The sequence below is a fragment of the Dromiciops gliroides genome, chromosome 6 (genome assembly GCF_019393635.1).
Source record: "Dromiciops gliroides isolate mDroGli1 chromosome 6, mDroGli1.pri, whole genome shotgun sequence".
Classification (NCBI taxonomy): Eukaryota; Metazoa; Chordata; class Mammalia; order Microbiotheria; family Microbiotheriidae; genus Dromiciops; species Dromiciops gliroides.
In genome coordinates this window covers 103,751,275-103,776,735 of record NC_057866.1, presented here as the reverse complement: position 1 = coordinate 103,776,735, position 25,461 = coordinate 103,751,275, and the positions used below count along the sequence as shown (strand labels likewise).

At 39.7% G+C, this 25,461-nt stretch overlaps 1 protein-coding gene across 1 annotated transcript in view; it reads left to right on the top strand.

Moving 5' to 3' along the window:
- Positions 1–25,461, top strand: part of SPON1 (spondin 1) — a 378,636-nt gene that overhangs the window by 328,446 nt on the left and 24,729 nt on the right. Inside the window, exon 8 of the mRNA XM_043971364.1 lies at positions 17,791–17,992. Coding sequence (XP_043827299.1) covers positions 17,791–17,992 — 202 coding nt within the window. The remainder of the gene's footprint in view (positions 1–17,790; positions 17,993–25,461) is intronic.

The following is a 25,461-nucleotide window of genomic DNA, read 5'->3' as shown; positions in this document are numbered from 1 at the left end:
GAAATTAAGAGATTTGCCCAAGGTTAAATGCATTAGGATACAAGCTGAGCCTTTAACCTGCATCTCCAAACTTCCAGTTAAGTACCAGGCTCTTTAGGATCTACTCCAGTCTCTGAAGTTTGCTATCTCATTCTAACACTGCAGCTGTTAATATCATTGACTATATGGTGTGGGGTTTTTTCCAATTCTCCTAAGGTAATCATTTCTGCCTTCATTTGCAGCCGTCTGCAATGGCTATACCATGATCCACAAAAATAAGCCTTCACCTTAGACCTAAAGGAAATTAGACACAAGTCTAATGAGCCATGTTCTTCCAAGTCCAAGAAAACTTCCTGGCTTTGAACTACTTTTGGAAAGGTATTGGTTTCAATAAGCCATATGGTCCCTTCACTTCTGTCTTTGAGTCTGTGAGAAGCTACTTCTAGATGCTGAGAATCTTACCACTTTCAAATGCTGAATTACTTGGTTGCCTCCTAGTGTCTGAAGTGAGTTCCTACATCTCCTGGAGCTTCTTAATTCAGAGTATCTGATGTTGAACAGAATCATTTTCTGGCAGTTGAGGCTGGAATAGCAAATTGGAAGGGACCTCAGAGGTCAGTTTCTCTGGCCTGATCAATATTGCTCTCTGTGTCATCTCTGAGGCATTGCTGATAGATGTTTTCAAGTCATTGTCCTCTTCTGAGTTTGTATCTTAAGCATTATAATAGTTAGCTTTTTGTGGTCGGGCTCTTTTTGCTCATTTTTGCTCACTTTTCCAGCCTAATTCTTGACTTTGGACTTTATGTTAGAGTTGAGTTCTGCTCACCTCCGTGGGGGGGTGGGGAGGGTGGTATGTCAGATCTGAGATTCTTCTGCTTTCAAAGCTCAGTCTGGGGAACTGGTAAGTTTTCAATGATTTCAATGTGGAGTGATCCAGGGAGAAGACTGTTCACTGCCCTCCTGGTTTGTGCTCTGCTCTTTAAACAGATAAGGCCCCTATTCCCTCTAGATTACAACCCCTCCTGTCTGACCTGGAATCGTGAACTAGATCTAAATAATAGGCAACAGAGCTGCTGTGTGCCACCCATTCCAAATCCTTGTGCTAGTACAAAGGTCCTCTGGGATGTCTCTCTACCCATGTGTTCAGCTCCCTTACTATCCCTGTATACTGGGCAGCTCCCTGCTGTTGCTACTATTGACACTACGCTGAGCTCCTGGTCACCCTGTAGCACAAATATGTGCAAACCTCTATTTTTCTCAGCTGTTCTGAGCTAGAAAGATGATTCACTGTGACTTTCTTAGCTTTGCCTCTCTGAATTCAGTTTGCTGAATTTTCTAGGACATTGTGGAAGAGGTTTGGAGAGAATTGAGACCAAGGTGCAACCTCTCACTCTGCTATCTTGACTCTTCCATCTGTGTCATCATTAAGTAGTCATCTAGCCTCTACTTAAAGATCTCCAGTGAGAGGCAACCCGAAACTCCCCAAGGCAGTCCATTGAACTTTGAGATGGTTCTAATTATTGGAAAGTTTTCCCCAATACTGTCCTCAAAACTGCTTCCAACTTCTATTTCATAGTCCTCATTCTGCCCTCGGAGACCAAGTAGAAAAAGTTGAATTTTTCTTCCATATGAAAATCCTTCACGTCCTAAATGAAAGCTATTATTTCCTTTCTGGTCTTCTTAAGTTCAGACTAAACCTGCACGTTTTCTTCAGTTGACCCTTAGATAGATAACATAGTCTCCAGTACTCTTGATATTCCGGTTGCCCTCCTCCCACACTCCATCTTTTCTATGTCCTCGCTAAAAAAAACAGTTCCCAGAACTGAATGCCAGCCCTGAGATGGACTCTGATCAGGGCCAACTGAAGCAGTGCTCCAACCTCCTGGACGCTGTGCCTCTCTTAATTCAGCATGGCATAGCATTCCTTGTTCTGTGTGCCATGTCACCCTGTTGACTCGTGTTGAGTCAACCTGCCCCAGATCTTTTCTAGAGAACTGCTTTGAAAACAAGCTCTCCCTGGCATGTGTTTAGAAATAGAGTTGCCCAGCTCTCCCTCTATTGTGACTTTCCAGGGTCAGTAGTAACAGGAACAAATCCTGAGTTGATCTAAGTACTTTATTGCCCCCTTTTACGATAGCCAGCAGCTGCCGAAAAGAGTCTTGCATAACAGCAGAGCTAAATAATACCGTTTTGTTATTCAGTAAGATATTCTTTTTTTCCCCACTACCTTTCATCTTTCCCTGTCCACAGGCATAGCCCCTCACTTATCTACCTCAAATCAAACTCAAGCATCTGGGTCTCCCACCTCTACTTTTGTTTACCTTTTTTATATCAGTGGCCCCTAGTGGCATAGCTTTACATATACACAGGCCCATCTATAGGGAGCAAACCCCTATGTTATTCTGGTCATTGTCTTGTAGGGGCCAAATTTTAATTGGGAAGTGTTAGCTAGGCAGCTTGCCGCAATATTGGGGCAAAGAAGGAGACCAACAGCCTCCCTCAAAAACAGAACAGGGTTTATTAACAAGAACGAACTTAAAAATACAAGCAAGATCAGTAGAATTAAGGGAAAGGAAAAAATGGGGGAAGGGAAATGATACAACCTGAATAACACCACTGCCCAGGGATCAGCTGAGAACACACAGCTGTGTCCTGTCACTTTCCAGCTTCAAGCTAGAATGGCAAAATTCCTCCCTTCTCCTTCCCAGCGGACCCCAGCCTGACCGCACACAGCCCCAAGCCAATTGGCTGGCAGCCCTGACTGACAGTCACATGACTGCCTTCACTGGGCTTCCAGTCATTATGATTTTTCTAGGCCCATGGCAATGGCTACAACCATTGGGAGGAGCACTGTGCCATTGCAGAGGCATGGTGCCTGAGCCCTAGGCCAGTGCACACACCAAGGTTTTTTAAATTCTAGCCAAAAGATGGGGTGTCATAAAAACTTCAAATAACAATTAATTCTTTACAGTCTTATTGCACCCCAATTACTGCATCATCTTCTAACACAGAGGTGTCAAAGCACACACAGTGGCAAAACTCCCAGGTGTGGCCTGAACCAGATAAAAATGTAATGGGGTGGGGGGGCAGATAGGTGACACAGTGGATAAAGCACTGGCCCTGGATTCAGGAAGACTTGAGTTCAAATCCAGCCTCAGATACTTGACACTTACTAGCTGTGTGACCCTGGGCAAGTCACTTAACCCTCATTGCCCCACAAAAACAAAACAAAAATATAATTGGGAAACATTTAACAAAATAAACAAAAATAAAACAGTTGTTCATTAGTGGTTTTCTAAGTCAATATGTGGCCCACAATGATCCTGATGTTTGATTTACTTGCCCCACTTGAATTTGAGTTTGACACCACTGTTGTGGTGCTTCCATTTACCTCTTGGTTAGCCCAACCTGGTGCCACTTCTCTAATCTCCCAGGAGAATTCTCTTTCCCTGTTTATGTTCAACAAATACAACAAAAGCTTTTGCTCCTAGTTTTGCCTGAACTGATAGTTCTTGAGATCAAATACTTGAAAAAGGTTGAGACTAGATATTCCTACAGATCAAACACAGCCAGTGATATTAATTTACTAATAAACAGAGGCCTATCCTTGGACCTGGGCCAGGGGCTATCCAAGTCTCTACTGCCACCATATCCTATTAGTTTGTTTTCTTTCATACCTCCTGGATTTTAATGATCTTGCAAATTTTTCTTTAACTCACTAGCTACCAAAACATTACTTCACTTCATATTAAATTCAATAAGAGACTAAACTAATATAATAAACAAGATATATCATGTGTGAGCCTAGAGTCCCAAGTCAGTTCTTGGCTATGATCTCATTCAGCTGGAATAACAGTTGATGTGTATATAGAGCCTTAAAGTTTGCTAAACACTTTACATACCTGATCTTATTTCAGTCTCACAAAACTCTGTAAAGGATTAAAATAACCATTTCTGTTCTACATATGATGAAACTGAGGCAAAGAAGGGTTAACCGACTGGCCCGTATTCACAGAAGGGTCAGAAGGAGGATTTGAGTGCAGGTCTTCTGATTCTGAGTCCAAAGCTCTATTATACCACATTTCCTCTTGGAATGCATTTTCTCACTTCTTATTCTCTCTCATGTTGATACCAAGAGGCTACATAAGTTTTAAAGGAATGATAAAAAAAAGTCCATTGAATATAGTGCCCCAGCCCTACATGTTGAGCCACAGCTCAATTGAATATCCAACCTCACTGGTATGATATACTCAGTAAAACAAAAACAACAACCTGTACTGATCCAACTCTTATTGTCTACTCTGTATCCCTATCTATAACCTCTAGATGGTGCTAGATGCCTCCAGCCTAGTCTCATAAAGATGAGATGTTTGGTCAATTCCTACAAGTTGAGAAGCCCTTGCCAGCAAACAACCCAAGAACTGAAAGGCAGATTGTCCCTTTCAAATAGGGATATAAAGGGGGCAGCTAGGTGGTGCAGTGGATAAAGCACCAGCCCTGGATTCAGGAGGACCTGAGTTCAAATCTGTCCTCAGACACTTGACACTAGCTGTGTGACCCTGGGAAAGTCACTTAACCCTCATTGTCCCCCCCCCACACACACACAATTTAATTTAATTTAAAAAAAATTTTTTAAAAACAGGGATATAAGGGAAAATCTATTATGACCCAGTACACATACACACACACACACAAATAATATCTATATTCCAGGTACACCGATGTAGGAATTATATTGACATTCTTTCCAAAGGGTAAAACAGCTAAGATCAGTGAGACGCTAACATGCAATATCATTTATCCATGTCACTGTGTCTAGTATATAGTGAGTACTTAATAATTGTTCTTTCATTTATTCCTGTCTACTATAGAAAGTTTGATGTTTATTTATGCCTGCTGCTTATTTTTTTGTTTGTTTTGCAGGGCAATGAGGGTTAAGTGACTTGTCCAGGGTCATACAGCTAGTAAGTGTCAAGTGTCTGAGGCCGGATTTGAACTCAGGTCCTTCTGAATCCAGGGCCAGTGCTTTATCCACTGCGCCACCTAGCTGCCCCTTGATGTTTATTTATGGAAATAGTACTGGCTCCTTCCACTTATGGTCACAGTTGCAAGCAAGGTTAAATGACACTTATGTACCATTTACCAGGGGAGCATTTGAAAATACAAGGGGGTGACCTTTTATGATTTTGAAATCATGCCATGTGCAAAGCAGACTACAAAAGCATTTCAATTTTCAGTAGTGACTCTGATGGTCACTTTTCAACTCAACAAAGTACATTTTTTAAAAAGTATTGCTTTCCTCTTCATCTCCACTGGAGGTCACCAAGTTTCAGGCAGGCCTAATCTTCCTGGATCTCACTATTGGAAAGTATCCCTGGATGATTTTATTCATTAAAACAAACAAGAATGTTAACAAATATTACCATATCATGTGACATTGGCTTTCCCATGTGATGTCACCAAACTGGCTCGGTGCCTCCTGGAGCCTAACTTTCTTCAAAGGCCTCTATGCCATCAGTGTAGTTCCAAATCAAATTCCCATCCCCCATCTGTCATGCCTATTCACAGCCCCTTGTGCAATTAATCCAAAGGGAACTTATCCAAATCCAAAATTTTCAAGCCTACCAAATGATTCTATTGAGAATTTTATTAATTCCCCAAAGGTTGTGTTATCTAGCATGGTACCTCGATGTTTGCATTTATCTAACACTTTCAGTTTTGCCAGGTTCTTTATGTACCTTATGTGATTTGATTTTCACAGTGTTCCTACAAGGTAGATACTATGATCATCTCCATTTTATAGATAAGGAAATGGAGATCTCAGAGAGGTTAAGCGACCTATCATGGGGTCACAGAGCTTGTAAGTTTCTGAAATTATTCAAAACCAGGTCTTCCTTTCTTCAAGTCTAGCTTATGATCCACTAGATCACTTTCCATGTCAGCACGAGAGAAAATAAGAGAAAAGACAGTGCATTTGGAGACTATGCTGTGGGCTAATAGTTAAGACTGAGCTCTGGGTCTAGATACAGTTGTGTATTTTTCACTTCTTGCACTCTCCTGATGTAGTTCATAAGAGGTGAGTTAATGTTAGCAGCCCATCTAGGACTATTCAGATAGAGTCAAGATGGGGCTCATAAAAAGAAGCCTCCCTCTCCTGCACCACATGGGATTCGACAGAAATACTGCAGGGGGATAGTATTAGTTATTATAAGTATTTTGAAAGTGCTTTTGTAGAGATAATGCATTTAAAAGTCTGAACACCATTCCCAGGTATCTCCAGTCTGTTGTTCCCATCAGTTACAGTAGTAGTCGGGGACATTTGCCTAAATAATTCCAAGAATAGCTTTTTAATCATCTGATCCAGACCCTGTGATTAGAACTTTGGTCAATTTTGGAAAAATAATTCCTCTACCAGGACATCATCTGGGCCAAGCTTTTTTGTTTTATTTTGTTTTGTTTTGCAATTCAGGTTCAGGGAAAATAGAAGATCCTACAATAAGAATACTTCCCTCAGTACTCCAATTTCTTTAATCTTCCTGCCTTCCCTGGCCCTGTCTTTTTGGGTTTGTTTGGGTTCCTGGTTTGTTCTGCTCATTGCAAGCTTGCTTTACCCCATTAACTTCCAAATTGATTAGGTGATCTCTCATTTCAAATCTATATATGTACACATGCATGTATGTATGAATGAATGTATATAGTTTGTGTGTATACATATATACATGAATTCACACACACACACATATATATATACAAACACACATATATACTTATATACATATGTATAAACATATAAATATTTAGTTATTCATTTCATGAAGGTTGTTTTTTGTTTTGTTTTGGGCCATAGTTCTGGCCTGTCAAGATTTTTGGGATTAACTCTTACCCAACACGTAAGCTGTCATTTACAGATTCATATCATCATATAATTTGCCAAGTGTGCCATCTGTCCCAGCAACCAAGTTATCAATAAAAATGTTAAACAGCCCAGGGCCAAGGATAGGCCCCTGGAGCCTACTGCTAGAGACTTTCCATCACATAAAAGTGGCTCATCAATCTCTTCATCTGAATATTCAACCAGTTCAAAATATACCTAAATATATTCTTATATGGTTAATATATAGCTCATGGGAGAAATATGAATTAGCCCAGATTATGGGAAGTAACAGGAGGATAAAATTTAAGCCGTTCTACTACAGCAAGCATTCATTAAGCATCTATCATGTGCAAGGCATTATGGACACAAAGACAAAGCCAACAAGGCATAAAAGATGTTGTCAAGTTCTGGACATATTATTTCTATACCACTATCTACCAAGCTAGTTACTCTGTCAAAATAGAATATTGTTAGTTTGACATGAACAGTTTTAGGTTAAGCCATGCATGTTCCTAGTAGTTACCAAGATACTTTCTAAATTGCTTACAAATCAATTCTTTAATAATATGTTGTAGAAGTTTGTCAAGGATCAAAATTTATTATAAACCCATTGTTTAAAGAGAATGCTTTGAAAAATCAGGACATTTTCCCTTTTCCAGTCCTGTGACACCTCTATAATTTCCCACAATTTATCTAATATCCTTGATGGTGGCTCCACCCTCACATCTGTCAGGTGTCTCAGTGCCCCAGGATGCAGTTCATCTTGACCTGATCCCTTGAATTTATTGAGAGTAAAATAAATGTTCTCTTATCTCCTCACTTATCTTGGGTTTCAACTACTTGTTAGGCATTTATCTTTGGTTCTTTCCAGTCCAAAGACCATTCTCCTTGGAAGACAAAAGGGAAACAAAATGAAGCTTTTCATTGATATTTGTTTTCATCATTTCATTTGCCATAAGTAGTAGCCCTGTCCCTTCTTTGATATCTCTTTATTTCTTCTTTCCTTATGCACAAGGTGTTAAAGGACCCTTTGTTGTTGGCCTCAGCAGAGATCATCAGAATTCATTTATACTGGCTTTTAGTAGTATCTAAACTTTTCTTATAGGATTGTACTTCCATTTGGTATTCTTCCTTCATTTTCTGACCTTGATTATAACTTTTGTAAATGTCTTTTTAAAACCTCAGTTGCTTACTCCCTTTGGATTCCAAATTTTCTTTTGAGATATTCCTTTTTCTTCCTCATCACAGTCATCAGTGTTTTTAGAATTTCATTATTTTGAATTTCCCATGTCCCTTTTATCATAGAATCTTAGATTATGGATTCTACCTATGCTTTCTCAGAACTTTTAAGTTAAATCCACACTTCCAAAATGTAGACTGCACTTCAGACTATCCCTGGATTTCCTCTCCTTCTCTATCATAAATTTTAAGATGAACAATCACTTGCCTCCAAGAATTCCATCATAACTATCATAGCAACAAGCTCCTTCTTACTGCGAGGAATCAGGTCCAGAGCGGCATTTACTACTTGCTTCCTTCACCATTTAATATTTAATTGTCTATGAAGACAAGGCAATAATTCCTCAACTGTTCTCTTTTTAACTAAGATGGGGAGCTCCAATAGAAATCTAGATGGTTGTAACTCTCATCACTATAATGTTGTGAAACTTTTCTAGGTTTTTCCTGTTTCCTATACTCACATCATCTGGTTACTCTTTTGTCCAGGTGGCCTGGAGTATACTCTCATAATAATACAAATTATATTGACACTAAGCCAAGTGTGTTTTTAATAGGCCAATGATAATCCTTTGCAATGCTCCCCCTGACCTTTACTTAATGATATCTTTGCTGATGACACCTATGAATCTACACTTACTCAACGGAGCATAAAAAACTACCTCTTCCTAAGAGTATCCAGCTCCTTTCTACCTATTACTAAATTCCAAATGTTCACTGATCCTCCTCTTCTTCCTTCCCTGTTTCCCATTTTTTCACTTTTCATCTCTTGATATATATTGGGATTCCCTTCTCCCTTTTAAGCTCAATGTTCTTCTTTGTTTCTTGAAAGCCTTTTTCCATTCTTTTGAGATGGATTTCATTCTCTCTGATAATCTAAAGAGATGCGCACCTTTGACTTTTTCACCTTCTCCTCTGGACAGAGACTCAGAATTTGCACATACATAGCTGTTCCTTGGAACTGACAAAAACAAACTGACCCTCTCTGCAGGTCACTACAAAATTCCCCTTGACTTCCAACTATGCTAGAAGCACTATTCCTGGTCTTTTGTCACTTTTATTCTAAGTTTTGTGGCCAACCTGATTAACCTCTGTGGCAAACTGCTCATTGGCCAAGCCTGTTTGCTTTTCTTGGGACCCAGTTGAAAGACTCTCCTGACCAAATCTAGCTATATTTATTATGTCTGCCTTGCTTCAAGATATGATTGGTGACCTGCCTTAATTGGCAATTAACAATTTCCTGTCAAGTTCTAATGGGCAATGAAGCCGCTCCAGTTCTCAATTAATTCTTTTTTTTTTTTTTCAGTGAGGCAATTGGGGTTAAGTGACTTGCCTAGGGTCACACGGCTAGTAAGTGTTCAGTGTCTGAGGCCGCATTTGAACTCAGGTACTCCTGACTCCAGGGCCAGTGCTCTATCCACTGCGCCACCTAGCCGCCCCTCAATTAATTCTAATACTTATCTTGTTTCTCTTCTTTCTGAAGAAAGGCAGGTCATTCGTGCACTTCTCTTGCTACTTCACTCTCTCCACAGCATGGATTTGTCATTTGAGAAGGAAATCAATCGTTTAGAAGCCAGCTTTCCCCTCAGTAGTATGGCTAAGCTAATAAATGAAGTCTCAATGGAATACAGCTTCATTGAATTACCATTTCAGGAGACATATAAAATTTGGTCCCAACTCAGCAGCTTTTGACATGCAGGAAACCATGATGAGTAAGATATTTAGTAAGGCATAGACAAGTGAAGAAATTTAGGATGTGTTCTATATTGAATAAAAAATTATAGGAGATGTTTAAAATTAGTCTTGGAATTTTAAAAATGTAATCAGGTCCCCTCTCATTTCATAGCATTTCATTGGTGTACCCTTTTGGTCCCTATAAATCCACCTCCTATATCAGACTACCACAATTTCTGTCTTAAATATCTGCTAAGGGGAAAAATTAAAATCAGGTCAGTAATTTTGTCCAAGAAGTGATTGTCCCAGATTTCTTTTGCCCAAAATATCTACCTAGGTATGGAATTGGCCCGATTCAGTCACCATTAGTGAAGATACTTTTTTGCCCAGAGATATTTGTTGAACGCTGTTCATCATAAACCCTGAAGAACATGTCAGTGTTTCATAATAATAATGGTGTCATTCACATGAGCAGGAATGATATTCCAAAAAGAGATCCAGAAAGCATTGCTAAGGATTAGAAAATCTTGGGCAAGAAACTGAACACCTTAGGGGACACAGGTAAGAAGGGCTTCATAAGAGCAAGGTGGATGTGGGAAGTTAACAACTTATTAAGAAGATGAGTTTTAAGTTTCTGGATCATGCCTTGAAATATGGGAATGATGAGCACTTGGAAAGGCAGAAAGTACACAACAAGATTGGGTCAAGATGTATTTGACTAAAATCTTGTAAATCTGATTTTTTTTTAAAGGTAGAAAGGATAAAGAAGGGAGAAAACTGTCTTTTTATGTATGCCAAAGAGATACAATAAACAATAGCTATAATGTAAAAAGAATCGGAGACTTACAATAGCTCAGAGGTGATAAAGTCCAAGGAAGGGGGAGTGAATAAAGATGCCTGTACACAAATTCACAAAGTATATGTACAAACAAGGTCAGCTACAGAACATAATTCAAAGACACATGTTTTCATGAAGATCACTGAGATTGGGTAGGAAAGGATGTGTTACTAGAATATAACTCTGGAAGGGAATGCCTTTTGGAAAATGCACACTATCGATCAATCAACAAGCATGTATTAAAACACTTAGTCTGTGCCAGATACTGGCTAAATGACAGGGTTACAAACACAAAACAGTCCCTGCTCTTGAGCAGCTTACATTTTGATGAGAGAGACTGAATATACATAAAAATGCATATAGAAAATGGCCACAGAATAGAAACCAGGTAACTTTAGAAAGGAGGGCTTGGAGAAAAGTCTCCTACAGGAGGCAGCATTGAGTCTTAAAGGGAACTAGGAACTCTTTGAGCAAAAGGGGAAGAGGGAGAATATTCCAGGCAAAGTGGCTAGCCAATGAAGTAGCTGGAGGCCACACGTAAAGAAAAATAAATATGCCATTAAGACCACATGCAGTGATGTGTAAGATGACTGGGGAAATAGGAAGAATCCATGTGGTGAAGAACTCTAAATGTCAAACAGAAAAATTTATATTTGATCCTAGAAGTAATAGGGTACCAGTGGAGTTTAGTGAGAAAGGAAATAACAGGTCAGAGCTGCACTTCAGGGAAATCACTTTGGCGTCTGCATGGAGGATGGCCAGGAACATGGAGAGAGACAGGGAAACCAATTAGGCTTTTTTAATAGGCCAGATAAGAGGTTATGAAGGCATGAACCAAAATACTGGCTATGTAAACAGAGAGATGTGGAGATAGAAATGGCAAGATTTGGCAACTGATTGAATATGTGGGGTGAGAGTGAGATACTGAGGAAGGTGCCAAAGTTATGAACCCAGGTGACTGGAAGGATGGTGGCACCCTCAACACCAATAGGGAAGTTTGGGGGATATATGGGTTCAGATTTGGAGATATGAGTTATAACTTGAACATGTTAAGTTAGAAATGTTCATGAGAATTGCAGTTTAAAATGACCAGTAGCAGGGCAGCTAGGTGGCACAGTGGATAGAGCACTGGCCCTGGATTCAGGAGGACCTGAGTTCAAATCCAGCCTCAGACACTTGCCACTTACTGACTGTGTGACCCTGGGCAAATCACTTAACCCCAATTGCCTCACCAAAAAAAAATGACCAGTAGGCAGTTAGTGGTGTGGAAGTGGAACTCAGGAGAGATTAGGGCTGGGTTTATTGATCTGGGAGAGATTCTCATAGAGATGAAAATTGAAAACAATGAAAATAATGAGATCAACAAATGAGAGAGGAGGGAAAGAAAACATGGACCCCAGACCAGAGCTTTGGAAGATACATGAACTTCATGGATATGATATGGATAAAGATCCAGAAAATAAATTGAAAAGGAAATGCCAGGAAATTAAGAGGAAAACCATGACATAGCAGTATCACACATACACAGGGGTATATCCAGTAGATGACTGTCAACAGTATAAAATGCTACTTCAGAGAGGTCAAGAAGGGATGAAGATTGAGAAAAGGCCATTTGATTTAGCAATTAAGAGATTGTATGGGATGATACCTGAGTGCATAGAAGGTCTAGTGATAATTTGCTATTTTGTCCTTAGGTGGAACAGAACTAAACATATTTTTGAGCTCCAAGGGAGAAACAAATAGATAAGGGGGGTATGTAGGCTGAGCACCTCTTAATATAGCCCATCTAGACTTAGTGGGACTAGGTGTCTTGATACCTTCTGCTCTGAAGTAAGGTCAATTTTAACTGCCATTCAGATGTTTTGAGATACCTGCTCTTTCTAATTCAGAACTAATTTGTAGTCTATAATAGTAGCAAAGGAGTTGAGTAGGCTTGGGGAATTAATTGAGAAATATAAATTCTTAGGATCGGCAGTTTCACCATCTACCTACCGAAAGCACCAATTAGGCCCCTGTGAGTGACTACTTTCCTACTAATGGGATAGAACTCCATGTCTAGGCAAGTAGGGTTAGGAATCCTATACCTCAAGTGGCACTGGCTTTTCTCCTCATAATGCAAATAGCCTGAGTAGACCTGTTAAGAGTAAGCCCACTTCAACATGGCTGAAAGATTGATTCAATACATATACATTGTCAGGAAAATACAGATGAGTTACTACTTTTGTCTGCCTGGGATAATTCTGAAAAGATGGACATGTCTGATTCATTAGGCAAAAGTATTCACATCTAATAGCCAATACTTTCTCTGAGTGATTTATTTTGGGACAAAGTGGTACCACTAAAAAGACTCTAGGAAACATTGCTAGAGATCATGAAGTCCTAGAAATGATGCTTTAGACTTTTGGGGTACAGGTGGCTTTTTTCATCACTGCTGCTAATTGAAGGTATATATTCCAGAAGAGAAAAGCAGAAGTGAAAGTGAACAGCTGGTTGGGAATATGGTAACTAAGAATGTGTGTTAAATTAATGGATAATGATTTAAAATATAGAAATAATGGGCTCTTGGCCAGAGCTAGAGTGTTGCTAATGAGGACTCATAAAATATATATTTGTCTGGGGTCTTTAAAATCCGATAGAGGAAAACTATAAATTGAAAGTAGAGGAGTTTAGAGGGAACCACTCTTGCATATCTCCCAAGCCAAATAACAAATAGCAGGTATAATACAATTTTTAAAAAAAGACAGGAGAGACAGGTCATGATGCACAGGAGACAGTATCCGAGAAGGTTAGCAATAAAACCCATAGCCTCAGATTGTTACATACAAATGCACAGATTATGCATAATAATGGAGGAAATGGAAATACTAATGCAAGCAAGCAAATTCAGCCTCCAACATTTTACTAACACATGGTTAGGACTTAAAAGTGAAAAGGCCTCAGGCAGGGCACACTTCATAAAGAAGACACTAGATAAAATGGGCTTTGTATAATATATATTTGTGAAGAAATCCAAGAACCAGAGGACATAATGTAGAAGCAAGGTAGAATGAATTTCATAAGGCTTTGTAGAGGGAAAAGCTGATAGAGTATTTTAAGGGCAATGTTCTATAGACTTCCTGGTCAAAGGACAGAAGAGACAAGAAATTTGGGAAATCTCACCAACCCAGCATGGGGGCATGATATAGCATTGATAGAAGATTTTAGCTATCCAGACACGTGAATGTCTATCTCTCTCTGCCTATCTCTGTCTCTCATAAGCAGAATAGCTGATATTCTTTGCTTGTTCTAATGTAAATTTCATTTTTCAAAAGGTGGGGGAAGTTTGAGATTCCAATAGTTTTCAAGATAAAGCAGAATGACTACTGATAAATAGGATTCCCTCCTTTCCAATTCTATAACTTGGGGCTCCCCAATGAGTAGCCTTCCCTGTTAGGTCTTCTTGGTTGCACAGAAGAGAAGTCACTCTAACTGGAGGCTTAAGATCAACTAGAACTGAGCCAGGATCCTTGTGAGAGCTTCTTCCCTCCCTTCCTCTGGAAAAAAGTATGGAGGGTTCCCTGTGCCATATGGGAATTGGGCTCCTTGTGACCTTAAACAAGTAACCTAGCTTCTCTGGTTCTTACCTTCCTCATTTGTCAAATAAGGGAGATTGTACTAGGTGAGTTCTTCCTAGGAACTTCCATTTGAGAAAGTGCCCAGAACAGTCATGCTCACTCCTCTGTTCTGGGGCTGCCTCTCTTGACTGTACCACCTTCTCTACTCCCACCCAATTCAGGGGCAGCTAGGTGGCACAATAGATAAAGAACTGGCCCTGGAGTCAGGAGGACCTGAGTTCAAATCTGACCTCAGACATTTGACATTGACTAGCTGTGTGATCCTGGGCAAGTCACTTAGCCCTGGATGTTTGAGGCGATTGGGGTTATCTCCAGTTGATGTATATCTTGCCACTGGATCCAGATGACTTTGAAGGAGAGAGTGAGGCTGATGATTTCTCATAGTCCTTCCTCACTTAAATCCAATTCACTGGAAGTCATGACATCACCTCCTAATGTTGTAGTCTGAGAATGAAGGAACAATAACAACCACCACCCCTCTTTCTCCATTAGAATGTAAGATACTGGAGGACAGGGATTATCTTTTAGTTTTGCTTTTATTTGTATTCCCAGCACTTAGCACACAGTGTCTGGTATGTAGTGATTCATAAAAGCTTTATTTCATTAGGCTCTGAGATCTCTTCCAGTTCTAAATCTATGATCCAATTATATTTTTTTAGGGAATTGGAAAAGCACGTTCTGTTTGCACAAGGAAAGGGTCCTTACTTGTGATTAAGCAAACAATATCCACAGTAGGGAGGGAAAAGGTAATCTTCTCCTAAGGAGAGAGGGGCAGGGTCTAAATCAAGATACATGAAAACATGAATCTGCAGTCCAGACCATGTTGGTTACCAGGATTTTCTTTAAAGTACCTAAATACAAAATACAAAGAATATACTAGGAAACCAGTAGCAGAGAGAAGGTAGAGATTGAGAAATGACTATTGGATCAGGAGGTAAGATACAGGGTGTGACAAGGGAGTTGAACATTTGTCTAACTCCACACATTTCCCTGATGATGTTCAGTCATTGAGTTGTGTCCAACTCTTTGTGACCCCATTTAGGATTTTCTTAGTGAAAATACTGGAGTGGTTTGACATTTCCTTCTCCAGCTCATTTTACAGATGAGGAAACTGAGGATAATATGGTGAAGTGACTTGCCCTGGGTCACACATCTGGGAAATGTCTGAGGCCAGATTTGAACTCAAGAAGATGAATCTTCCTGACTTCAGGCCCAGAACTATCCATTGAGTTACCTAGCTGCCCATCTCTCTAAATCCCTGATTTTTAATAGTGGTTGCTTATATTCCCTGCCCCTCTCCTGCAATGACATGCTATTGTGGACTGAATCTATCATTCCCCAACCAGTTCCAACTGTGCCAGAAAGAATGTGAACTCACACAGCACTGAACATTGTAGTCTGATGTTTTGCAGGCACCAGGATCTTGTCACTTCGGCTATGAATGAAGTAACCACACACAAGAATGTACAGAGAGGCATTATTCAGGAAGCATTTCCTCAGCGTGAGGATTCAAAGGGAGAACCAAGATTGAATTGCTGGTCTCTATAGCAACAGTCCAGTGTGTCTAACTCAGCCCCTTACCCTCTTTATCACATTTGAGACAGCTAGATGGGGGCAATGAATGCCTAAGCAATTTGTGAAGCCTGTGATAGCAATGAATTCATCCCCCTGGACCTCTGAGCAGGACTGATGCATAAATGCCTTCTAATTGGTAGTAAGTGAAAGGCTGTGTTTTTTTCTCCCTCTGCAATTTGGAGAGATTCATGAATGTTCAAATTCCTCATTTCATTTATGAGGGAAATGCAGCTGTCCAGACAGAGGCATTCATGTGTCAAATGGAGAATCAGAACAGTAGAATCTGAGTTGGAAGGGACCATGCAAAGCAAGTCTACTCTTGGGCTTTGACAAGAGAACTAAAGTAGGACACTGATGATAACCTTGACTTTGTGTCTTAGATGACCTCCATCTCTTTAAATCTATGATCCTATCAGAGTGAATAAAGAAAGCAACCATTTTATGCCAAATGGCAATTACTTTTCTAGGAAAGATCCATAAGTATCATTTAGTGACTTCATTGTATGATCTTGTATAATATACAATTTTTACTAGTTATGCCAGCATTAAGTGCAGCCTATTTTTGTGTCACATCTTCTGCTTTTAATTAAACACTTATCGACCCATCCATAGTAAATTTAACTTTCTCATATTCAACTTAATCTATTTAAAAGCAGCTGTAACAGAGTACTGAACATGGAGTCAAGAGACCTGGGTTTAAATACTGCCTCTAACATGTACTAGCCGCTTGACAATGGGCAAATGACAACCTTTCTGAATCTCAATTGCACCATCTTTAAATGGTGCCAATAAATAATATCTTCCTTACAGAGTTGTGAGGATCCAATAATCAAGATATAACAACAACAAAAGCACCATATAAATATGATACTATTATTATCATCTAAATGTGTTTTGTTGTCATAATTATGAGAAATCAAAAAAATACTTCTGACTGTGGATCAGGGAGTTGGCATCTCTAAGAATGGAACAGATTTGAATAAGTAATGATATGGAAGGACAAAAATCATGAAGGCAGGAAAATGAACTTTGGGAATGTTTGGTAGTCCAGGATTGCTGGAACAGAGAATATAAAAGGTAGCTAGATAAGTAAAATGAGGAGTGGTCTGTGTAGCCCCAAAATGGAGGGGCTCACAAATACTAGGTAAGGATTTGGGCTTTATTCAGAAGGTAATCAAAAATGGGCATGATCAGACCTGTGCATTTGAGAGATTAAGCCAGCACCATGATGAAGGATAGATTGGATAGAGGAGAAACCAGAGTCAGGGACGCTGGTTGGAAGGGTAAGGCAAATAAAAAAGACAAAGGGTGATGAGGGTCTGGATTAAGATGATGGCAGTGGGACTAAAAGGAAGGGGCTTTATAGGGAAATTCATTGCAGGGATAGATTTCATTGTCCAAAGGAGTTTGAGTAGAGGTAGAGGATTAAGGGAGAAAAGTCAAAGATGACTCCAATGTTCATATCTAGATGACAAGTAACAGAAATAGAGAAGTAAAGAGAAGGGGGTAGGTATGGGGGAAAGAGGATGAATTTGGTTTGGGATGTGATGAACCCAAGGTGTCGGTGGAAAATGGGTGTGGGGAAAAGGAACTGAGGTTTAAGAAAAGAAAAAGTGCATAGAGTGTTAGGAAGTTAGTAAAAGATAAATCAAAGGATGGGGAACATAAATCTATACTGGAACAATAGCATATCCTTTCACATCTGAACTCTAAGTTCAAGAGCTAGAACAGATTCAGTCTCATGAAAATGTATACAGTGCTCTCCAAAGTGGATGAAGTCTTTATGAAGTCATGGGAGCTTTAGAGAAGTGTGGGTACATCCTAGGATGTCAGGCTGACCTCAGGGTGCATAGGTATTGCTATATTATCCTTTTTAAGTGATTCATGAAAAAGGATAAGTCATTGGTAAACAGTAGAGTGACCCAAACTATGTACTTGCCTCATTCAGGAAAAGAGGCTGATGGGAGAAATTACCTTCTTCTGTTTTTGTTTGTTTCTAGGAGAGCAGCACCCTCAGCTGAATTCTCTGTAGATAGGACTCGACACCTAATGTCCTTCCTGACCATGCTTGGTCCTAGCCCAGACTGGAATGTTGGCTTGTCTGCAGAGGACCTCTGTACCAAGGAATGTGGCTGGGTTCAGAAGGTGGTCCAAGACCTAATTCCATGGGATGCTGGCACTGACAGTGGAGTCACCTATGAGGTATGTGTGCATGAGTATCTTCAAGCTCAGCATGGAAGAATGAATAATGAGTAAGTAAAAAAGCATCTATTAAGTAAGCACTTACTACATACAAAGCACTGTGATGAGGCTATGACAATTCCTGCTCTCAAGGAACTCACCTTCTCATAGGGGTGACAACATGTATGGAAGGTTTCACATGCAATTCAGGTGGAAAGGTCCCATGGTCCTTAGGGTATGGTGGTAAAGAAAATGGTAATGAATCATCCATTTTAATGCCATTTCCAAGGATAAAATCCTATCTGTTTCTGATGTTGAACTATTTGATAGTATCAAGAATTTTCTTTTCTGAGTCTTCTGTAATTGTGACTGTAACACCCATAGAAGCAGCAGCCACACTTCAGTCCCAAAGGAATTACTTCCTAAGGGCTATGGTGGAAGGACTTACCTGCTGGTTTATGGCAGTTGGCGGTGGTGATGGTGAAAGAGAGCCCCTTCTCCACAGTGATTTCTCCCTTCAATAATGACTTTGGGTCCTTGGATTGAAGTAGAACTGGTAATCTGGAGGGTACTACTATTTCCAAGGCTCTGAGATTCAGGGTTCTGAGCCATTTTTATTGTTGTCTCAAGGGAAGTGGTGGTTAGACTCTTCTGCCAGAAGAGTATCTATCTTTTGTCTCGCTCAGAGAACCATTTTTTTAAACAAGTGAATAAGCCTGTGAGGTCTGCTGCTACATGGCCTTGTCTTATTTTGAAGTGGCTAAACCTATGGGCCTATTCCATTTGCTTCCCTAACCACCACCAAGAGCCACAGCCAAAAGCACCAAGCACCAGTGTTCTGCCTTGTAAAGGTTCTGTCGTTGAACTACCAAGTGATGAGTCATAGCCCAATCATCCTCCCTAACATCTACCTCAGAGAAGAGGGCTGCCCCAGAACCATCTTAATTTTGTTTTACAAACCTCTGTGGAGCTCTTCTCCATGAATTCTTTTAGTAAATTAAATTTTATTTTCAAAGATATGCTTTCTCTCCCTCCTACCTCCTCCCCCACCCCAACCACGTTGAGAAAGTAAGAAAAAACAAATCCCCTGGTACAAACATGTACAATGAAGCAAAACAAATCCCACATTGGCCATATGTATAGAAAAGATATCTCAGATTGCACTCTATGTCCATAATCTCTTTATCAGGAGGTAGGCATGAGTCTTCTGGAATTATTTTTGGTTTTTGTATTGATCAGAGTTCTAAATCTTTTCCAAGTTATCTCTAAGATATGGTTATTATATTTTTGTATAAATTGTTCTTCTGGTTCCACTCATTTCACTCTGCATAAGTTCTTATAAGTCTTATCAGGTTTCTCTGAAACTATCCCTTTAATCATGTCTTACAGCACAATAGTACTCTCTCATGTTAATATACCTCCATGAATTTTAATTTTCTACCTATAAATGAGAACATAATTAATAAATTTGTATTTTATTTAGACTTGATTCCTCAGATTTCTGGGCGACTTCCTCCTTTCCCTCCTACCAATTTTAGTGTACCTGTATTTGGTGACCACTGTTATGATTACTCCTATCTGTTGCCACTCATGGAGGCAACTAGGTGGCATAGTGGATAGAGTACTGGGCCTGGAGTCATAAAGACTCCTCTCATGAGTTCAAATCTGGCTTCAGATACTTCTTATCTGTGTTATTCTGGGCAAGTTATTTAATCATGTTTGCCTCAGTTTCCTCATCTGTAAAGTGAGCTGGAGAAGGAAATAGCAAATTACTCCAATGTCTTTGCCAGGAAAACCCCAAATGAGGTCACACAGGGGCAGACACAACTGAGAAATGACTGAACAACAGATGTGCCCTTTGTGGTTTTAAAGACTTCAGCTGCAGGGGCAGCTAGGTGGCGCAGTGGATAGAGCACTGGCCCTGAAGTCAGGAGTACCCGAGTTCAAAGCTGACCTCAGACACTTAACACTTACTAGCTGTGTGACCCTGGGCAAGTCACTTAACCCCAATTGCCTCACTTAAAAAAAAAAAAAAGACTTCAGCTGCATCTTTTTGAATGTCATCTTTCCAAACAGAAGGCTAGTAAAGATTATTGTCCATGTTCCTTCTTTAGGATATCTTTAACCCCATCTATCTTCTTTCAGGGGCCAGAGCTGCATGATATTTTCCAGGTTCAGAAACACCAAGTTTTGTTGTTGTTGTTCAAGGAAAAGAGAATGTTTTCTATTTTGCCATAATAGACTAGTCCTTACCTTGATTCCTCCTTCTCAAGGGCAGTGGTAGTGACTGAAGATTAAATAAGATAATAGACAAAGAAGCCCTTTGTAAACTTTGTAAAGTGTCTGTTTCTTTGGGAAGTACAGATGCTACACCGGCTAACTTCAGTGATGGGAGGGTTGAAGAAAAGCAGGAACTGAAAATTGTCACCTATGGCTTCTTCGAAATCAGGTTGAACCTAGCACTAAGAAATGTGGTATTGGAAGATACATTGCAAGCTGCTTGAGGAAAGAGACTTCTGCGGTCAGTGCCTAGCAGAGAGCTGGGCCTATATTAAGTGTTAAGTCAAAACTTGTTGAATTGAATTCCTATGATCTTTGCAACAGCAGTCAGCTGTTCAACTAGCTTGTATTAAATGCCTACTATGTGCCAGGCATTGTGCTTGGCCAATGTCTTCAGCGCAGTCTAATGATTCCCTAGCACCATTCTTAGATTATGGCTGAAATATTCCAATAGCCAATAAGTATGCTGGGATTCTTTCTTCTCTGAATTTTTATACTTGGTTATATTGAAATTCATCTCTTCCTGTGCACAGTCCATGGAAATGCATGGCACATCTAACTAGGTGGGTTTTTTTACTACCTAGAAGGACTCGGTATTATCTGGTTTTTTTATAAATATTTTTTAGGACTCAGTGTCATCTAAAACAAAAATTTCATTGTAAACTCCTTGTAGATGATTTGTTAAGTCATTTAAAAATCACATACAAAGGTGTGTACAAAGTATATTCTCGTAAAAGACATTTTATTCTCAGAGTAAAAAGACTCATAGAGTCACAGAATTTGAGACCTCAGTTGCCAATTATTGGACAATCCTAAATAGACCTCAGGTTGAGTGAGAAGAATCCTCTGTGAATACAAAAAAACAAAAAAAGCCAAAAAACAAAACCAAGGGACAGATAAGACGTCTTCATGGCACAACAGTACAACCTTGGATGGTCTGGTTACCTGAAAGGCTTTGTATGTGTGGGTGTGTTTCTCTGTGTTGTTTGTGTGCTTTTCTAGGAAAGTCTTCCACATAAAACTATGCTGCACACTCCCCAGGGTCTTAGGCACAGAGAATGCTGAAAAGTCAAGCAATCAAAATACTTTGCCACAAAGTCAGAAACAACTGCATGTTTAACAAGACGTTCTGAGCTCTCTTGTGCTCTTGGCTGTGTCCTTTTCAGGTGCTGATTGATGTTGGGATTGCAGTAGGACCTGCACTTGTGATTTGTTTCATAATTGTTGGTTTCAGTTGTTTTGTTTTGTTTTTTCATTCCTGTCTGACTCTTTGTGACCCCATTTGGAGTTTTCTTGGCAAGGATGCCATTTCCTTCTACAGCTTATTTGACAAATGTGGAAACTGAGGCCAACAGAGTTAAGTGACTTGGCCAGGGTCACTCAGCTAGGAAATGTTGAGGACATATATGAACTCAGGAAGAAGAGTCTTCCTGACTTTAGGCCCAGAGCTCTAACCACTGCACCAAATCCTAAATAAGGAAACTTCTACCAATGCAAGCAAGCATCTTCTCTGAAACTTGTTGTCAACATATTTCCTTTAGCATTCAGGGCTGCACAGCCAGTGTGTCTGAAGCAGGGCTTGAAGCCAGGTATTCCTGCCTCTGAGGTCAGCATTCTATCCACGGTCCCTAATGTACTTCCTGGGATACTAGATTCTGAGATGAAATTCTGCCAATCTTTCAAGACCCAGGTCAAATTCCACGTACTCCAGTAAGTCACCATGTACTAAGTGAAGACTTCATTGAACTCTCCCCAGGAACACTTGAGATTTTTATTCTATTAATTAGCACTTAATTATGTCCTATTGTTGTTTTGTAACTGGTTTGCTGTGGGTGAGCCTTGTCTCCTCAACCACATTGCAAGATTTTCAATTGCAGGAACAATATAAAAGACTTCTCATATGTCCTCCATAATACATAACACAGGGTATTAATAATAATAGTTTTATATCATTTTAGATAGGTTTTTTTAGGCAATTGGGGTTAAGTGATTTGCCCAGCTAATAAGTGTGTGAAACTGGATTTGAACTCAGGTCCTCCCAACTTCAGGGCCAGTGCTCTCTCTCTATCCATGCTGCCACCTAACTGCCCCTAGATAGCTTTTTAAAGATTTGCAAAGCAACTTACCTTCATTATTTCATGTGATACAACAATTCTACGAGGTAGGTGATATATATATATATATATTTTACATATGAGCAAACTGAAACTGAGAGAAGTGAAGTTGCCTCAGATCACATAGTAAGTGGGTGACATAGGATTTGAACTTGTCCTCCTTACTCCCAGTCATTCTGCCTCTTAGATGAGCTATGAAATAAACACTTGATAAATACTTGTGGGGTGGTTGATTTTTAGGCAGCATAACATTGTAGAGTGCTGGACTAAGAGTCAAAAAGACTTCACTTCTAATCCCACCTCTGACCCTTATTAGCTGTCTAACCATAGTCAAGGGGCTACTAGGTGACACAGTAGAGAGAGTGCTGAGCCTGGAGTCAGGAAGACTCATCTTGATTAGTTCAAATCCAGCCTCAGACATTAGCTATGTGACACTGGGCAAGTCACTTAACCCTATTTACCCCACTTTCCTCATCTGTAAAATAATCTTGAGAAGGAAATGGAAAACCACTCCAGTATCTTTTCCAAGGAAATCCCAAATGGGGTCACAAAGAGTCAGACATGACTGAAAATGACTGAACACACAGTCAAGTTACTTGAACTAAGTTTCTGTTTCTTCATCTACAAAATGGAAACAATAATACCTCTAGTGCTTCCCTCATAGAGTTGTTATGAGGTTCAAATGAAATAATTCATGTAGTGTGCCCACCCAAATTGAAAGCATTATATATGCATTTGCCTATTATTCTTGTTGTTATTAACTCTTCACCACCACCCCTGGCTTTCCAGAATGTTGGGTACTTGCAATGATATGTCCAACAAAGACCCCTAGGAAAGTTAACATGCCCTGATCATCATAAGATCCCTGTCCAAGTATGAAATTAGTAGGGAGACACTGGTACTGCAGAAAATCTCTCTGCAGGGGTCTCAATGTGTTTGTTTTTCCAAAAGAAAAATGACCTAACTGAACCATGTTTCTCGCCAAGGAGCTGCAGAGAAAGAGCCAAAAAGGAGATTATCCCCTGCCTCTGGTGCTTTGTTATTCTTGGAGTGTTTGCACTTTTAGGCATGACAATCCCTTGATTGGGGTCATTGACTGAAAAGGAAGACACACACACACACACACACACACACACACACACGTCTAAAACTAAGCCCCCTTTTTTTCTTCAGTTCAAGCAGGCTTATAGGCCTTGAAGGTAAGTGACTATTTATATGAACTAGGGCAAGAACAAATTGTCCTAGGAGCTATCCAGCATGTCCAGCTGGCAAGAGAGTGGGCAGAGAACCCTTTAAAGGCAAGATGATCTTTTCTTCTGTTCATATGTAGCAATGAGCATCTAAACCCCCCCCCTTTAAGAGGCAGTGAGGTATAGTGGGCTTTATAAGTTGTTGCTAATGTTTACTAATAGTGTGACTTTAGACAACTCACATCCAACTCTGAACCTCAATTTCCTCTTTTGTAAACAGAAGATAATAACACCACTCTAGCTGACCTCACAAGAGCTATTGTGGGGATGAAATAAGGTCATGGATATGAAAGCAGTTTGAAAAGGGCGAGGTATTATACACAAGTGAGTGGATTTATTTTTGGATTCAGCTTTGCTTTAGAAGACTTAGGTCTGATGAGGGTGCTAGAGATTTTTTGGAAAGGGTACTTAGTTCTTTCTATTGATATTTTTGGTTTTTACATTGCCTGTATTTGCCCCTACATCTCTTTCTTTTTTCCCTTCCAGAATGAAATCCCATATAATGCAGATTTATTTCAAAAGAAAGGAGGAAGAGGGGGAAATCAGTTAAATAGAATCTTATAACACTCCCCCCATAAATATGACATGTATTCAGTATTTCATATTCATGGACCCCCTGCTCACTCTTCCAAAGGAATAAAAGGAGGCATCTTCTCATGTCTCCTATCTGAGGCCAAGCTTGTTCTTGGTAATTCTGCAATGTCCATTTTTAATTGTTTTATGGTTATTCTTTTCATTTATATTGTGGTAGTAAGTCTGTATATTGTTTTCTTGGCTCCACTTAGTTCATTCTGCATCAGTGCATGTAGATCATTCCATGCTTCTCTGTATTTGTCATATATATCACTTCTTATAGCATAGTGATATACTATTACAGTCATGTACATGTGTTTCCCCAATGGATGCACATCTCTTTTGTTTTCCATTCCTTTAGATGGTTGTGTTTTTGTCCTCCCCATTTAGACTAGAAGATCTTTGAGTACAAGGATTCTGTCTCCCACTTATTTATATTCCCCTTAGGGTTGAACATGGTGTTGAATATAGTTAGGCACTCAGTAAATATTTGCTGAATGAAGAAATCTAAAAAGGAAACTATCTTCTTCTGTAAAAAATGTGAGGTCTCTGTCATTGAATCCTGATCTCCATGTTAACTTAAAGAAATTTTAATGATTTCCTACAACTAGAAGAACTTAGAAAATCAAATTAAATCATTGGAACCTTCCCCAAAGTTGAAAGGGAAGCAGATCTTTCCTCTGCTTTGATTGAGAACCCAATCATAGCCAAAAAGAGATGATAAAATCCCTTGCCTGCTTTGCTTAACATGACACAACACTACCAATATCCACAGGACAGGCCTCAAATATATTTCTCTTGTGATTTCAGCATAAGCATTGCATGTCTAGAATGACTTCCTTGAAGTCAGGATTGGGTTCAAAGGAGGCATTCATTCAGCAAGTGTTTAAAGGGCCCATATGTTTACCAGGCACTGAAGGGGGTATAGTAAAATATACTACACAGCCTTCATCCTTTGGGATTTCACAGTCTGGTTGAGGAAACAAGGCATACACATGAAAAATGAAATAACATGTGAACAGTACATGAAACAGTACAAGGTCAGACAAGCATTTTAAAAATCATAATATTAAAAGCAATTCAGTGGGGCATGTAATCCACCCTGCACCTGAGTGTGCATCTTTTCTACAATGTATTCATCAGTTTCTTGGTGAAGACTTCTAGTGCTGGGAACCACATTTTGCACTTTTAGGCAGCTTTTATTGTATTTTAAAAATAGTTTTTCTTTACACTGATCTGAAATCCCCCTCTCTGCAACTTCTACCTTTCCTCT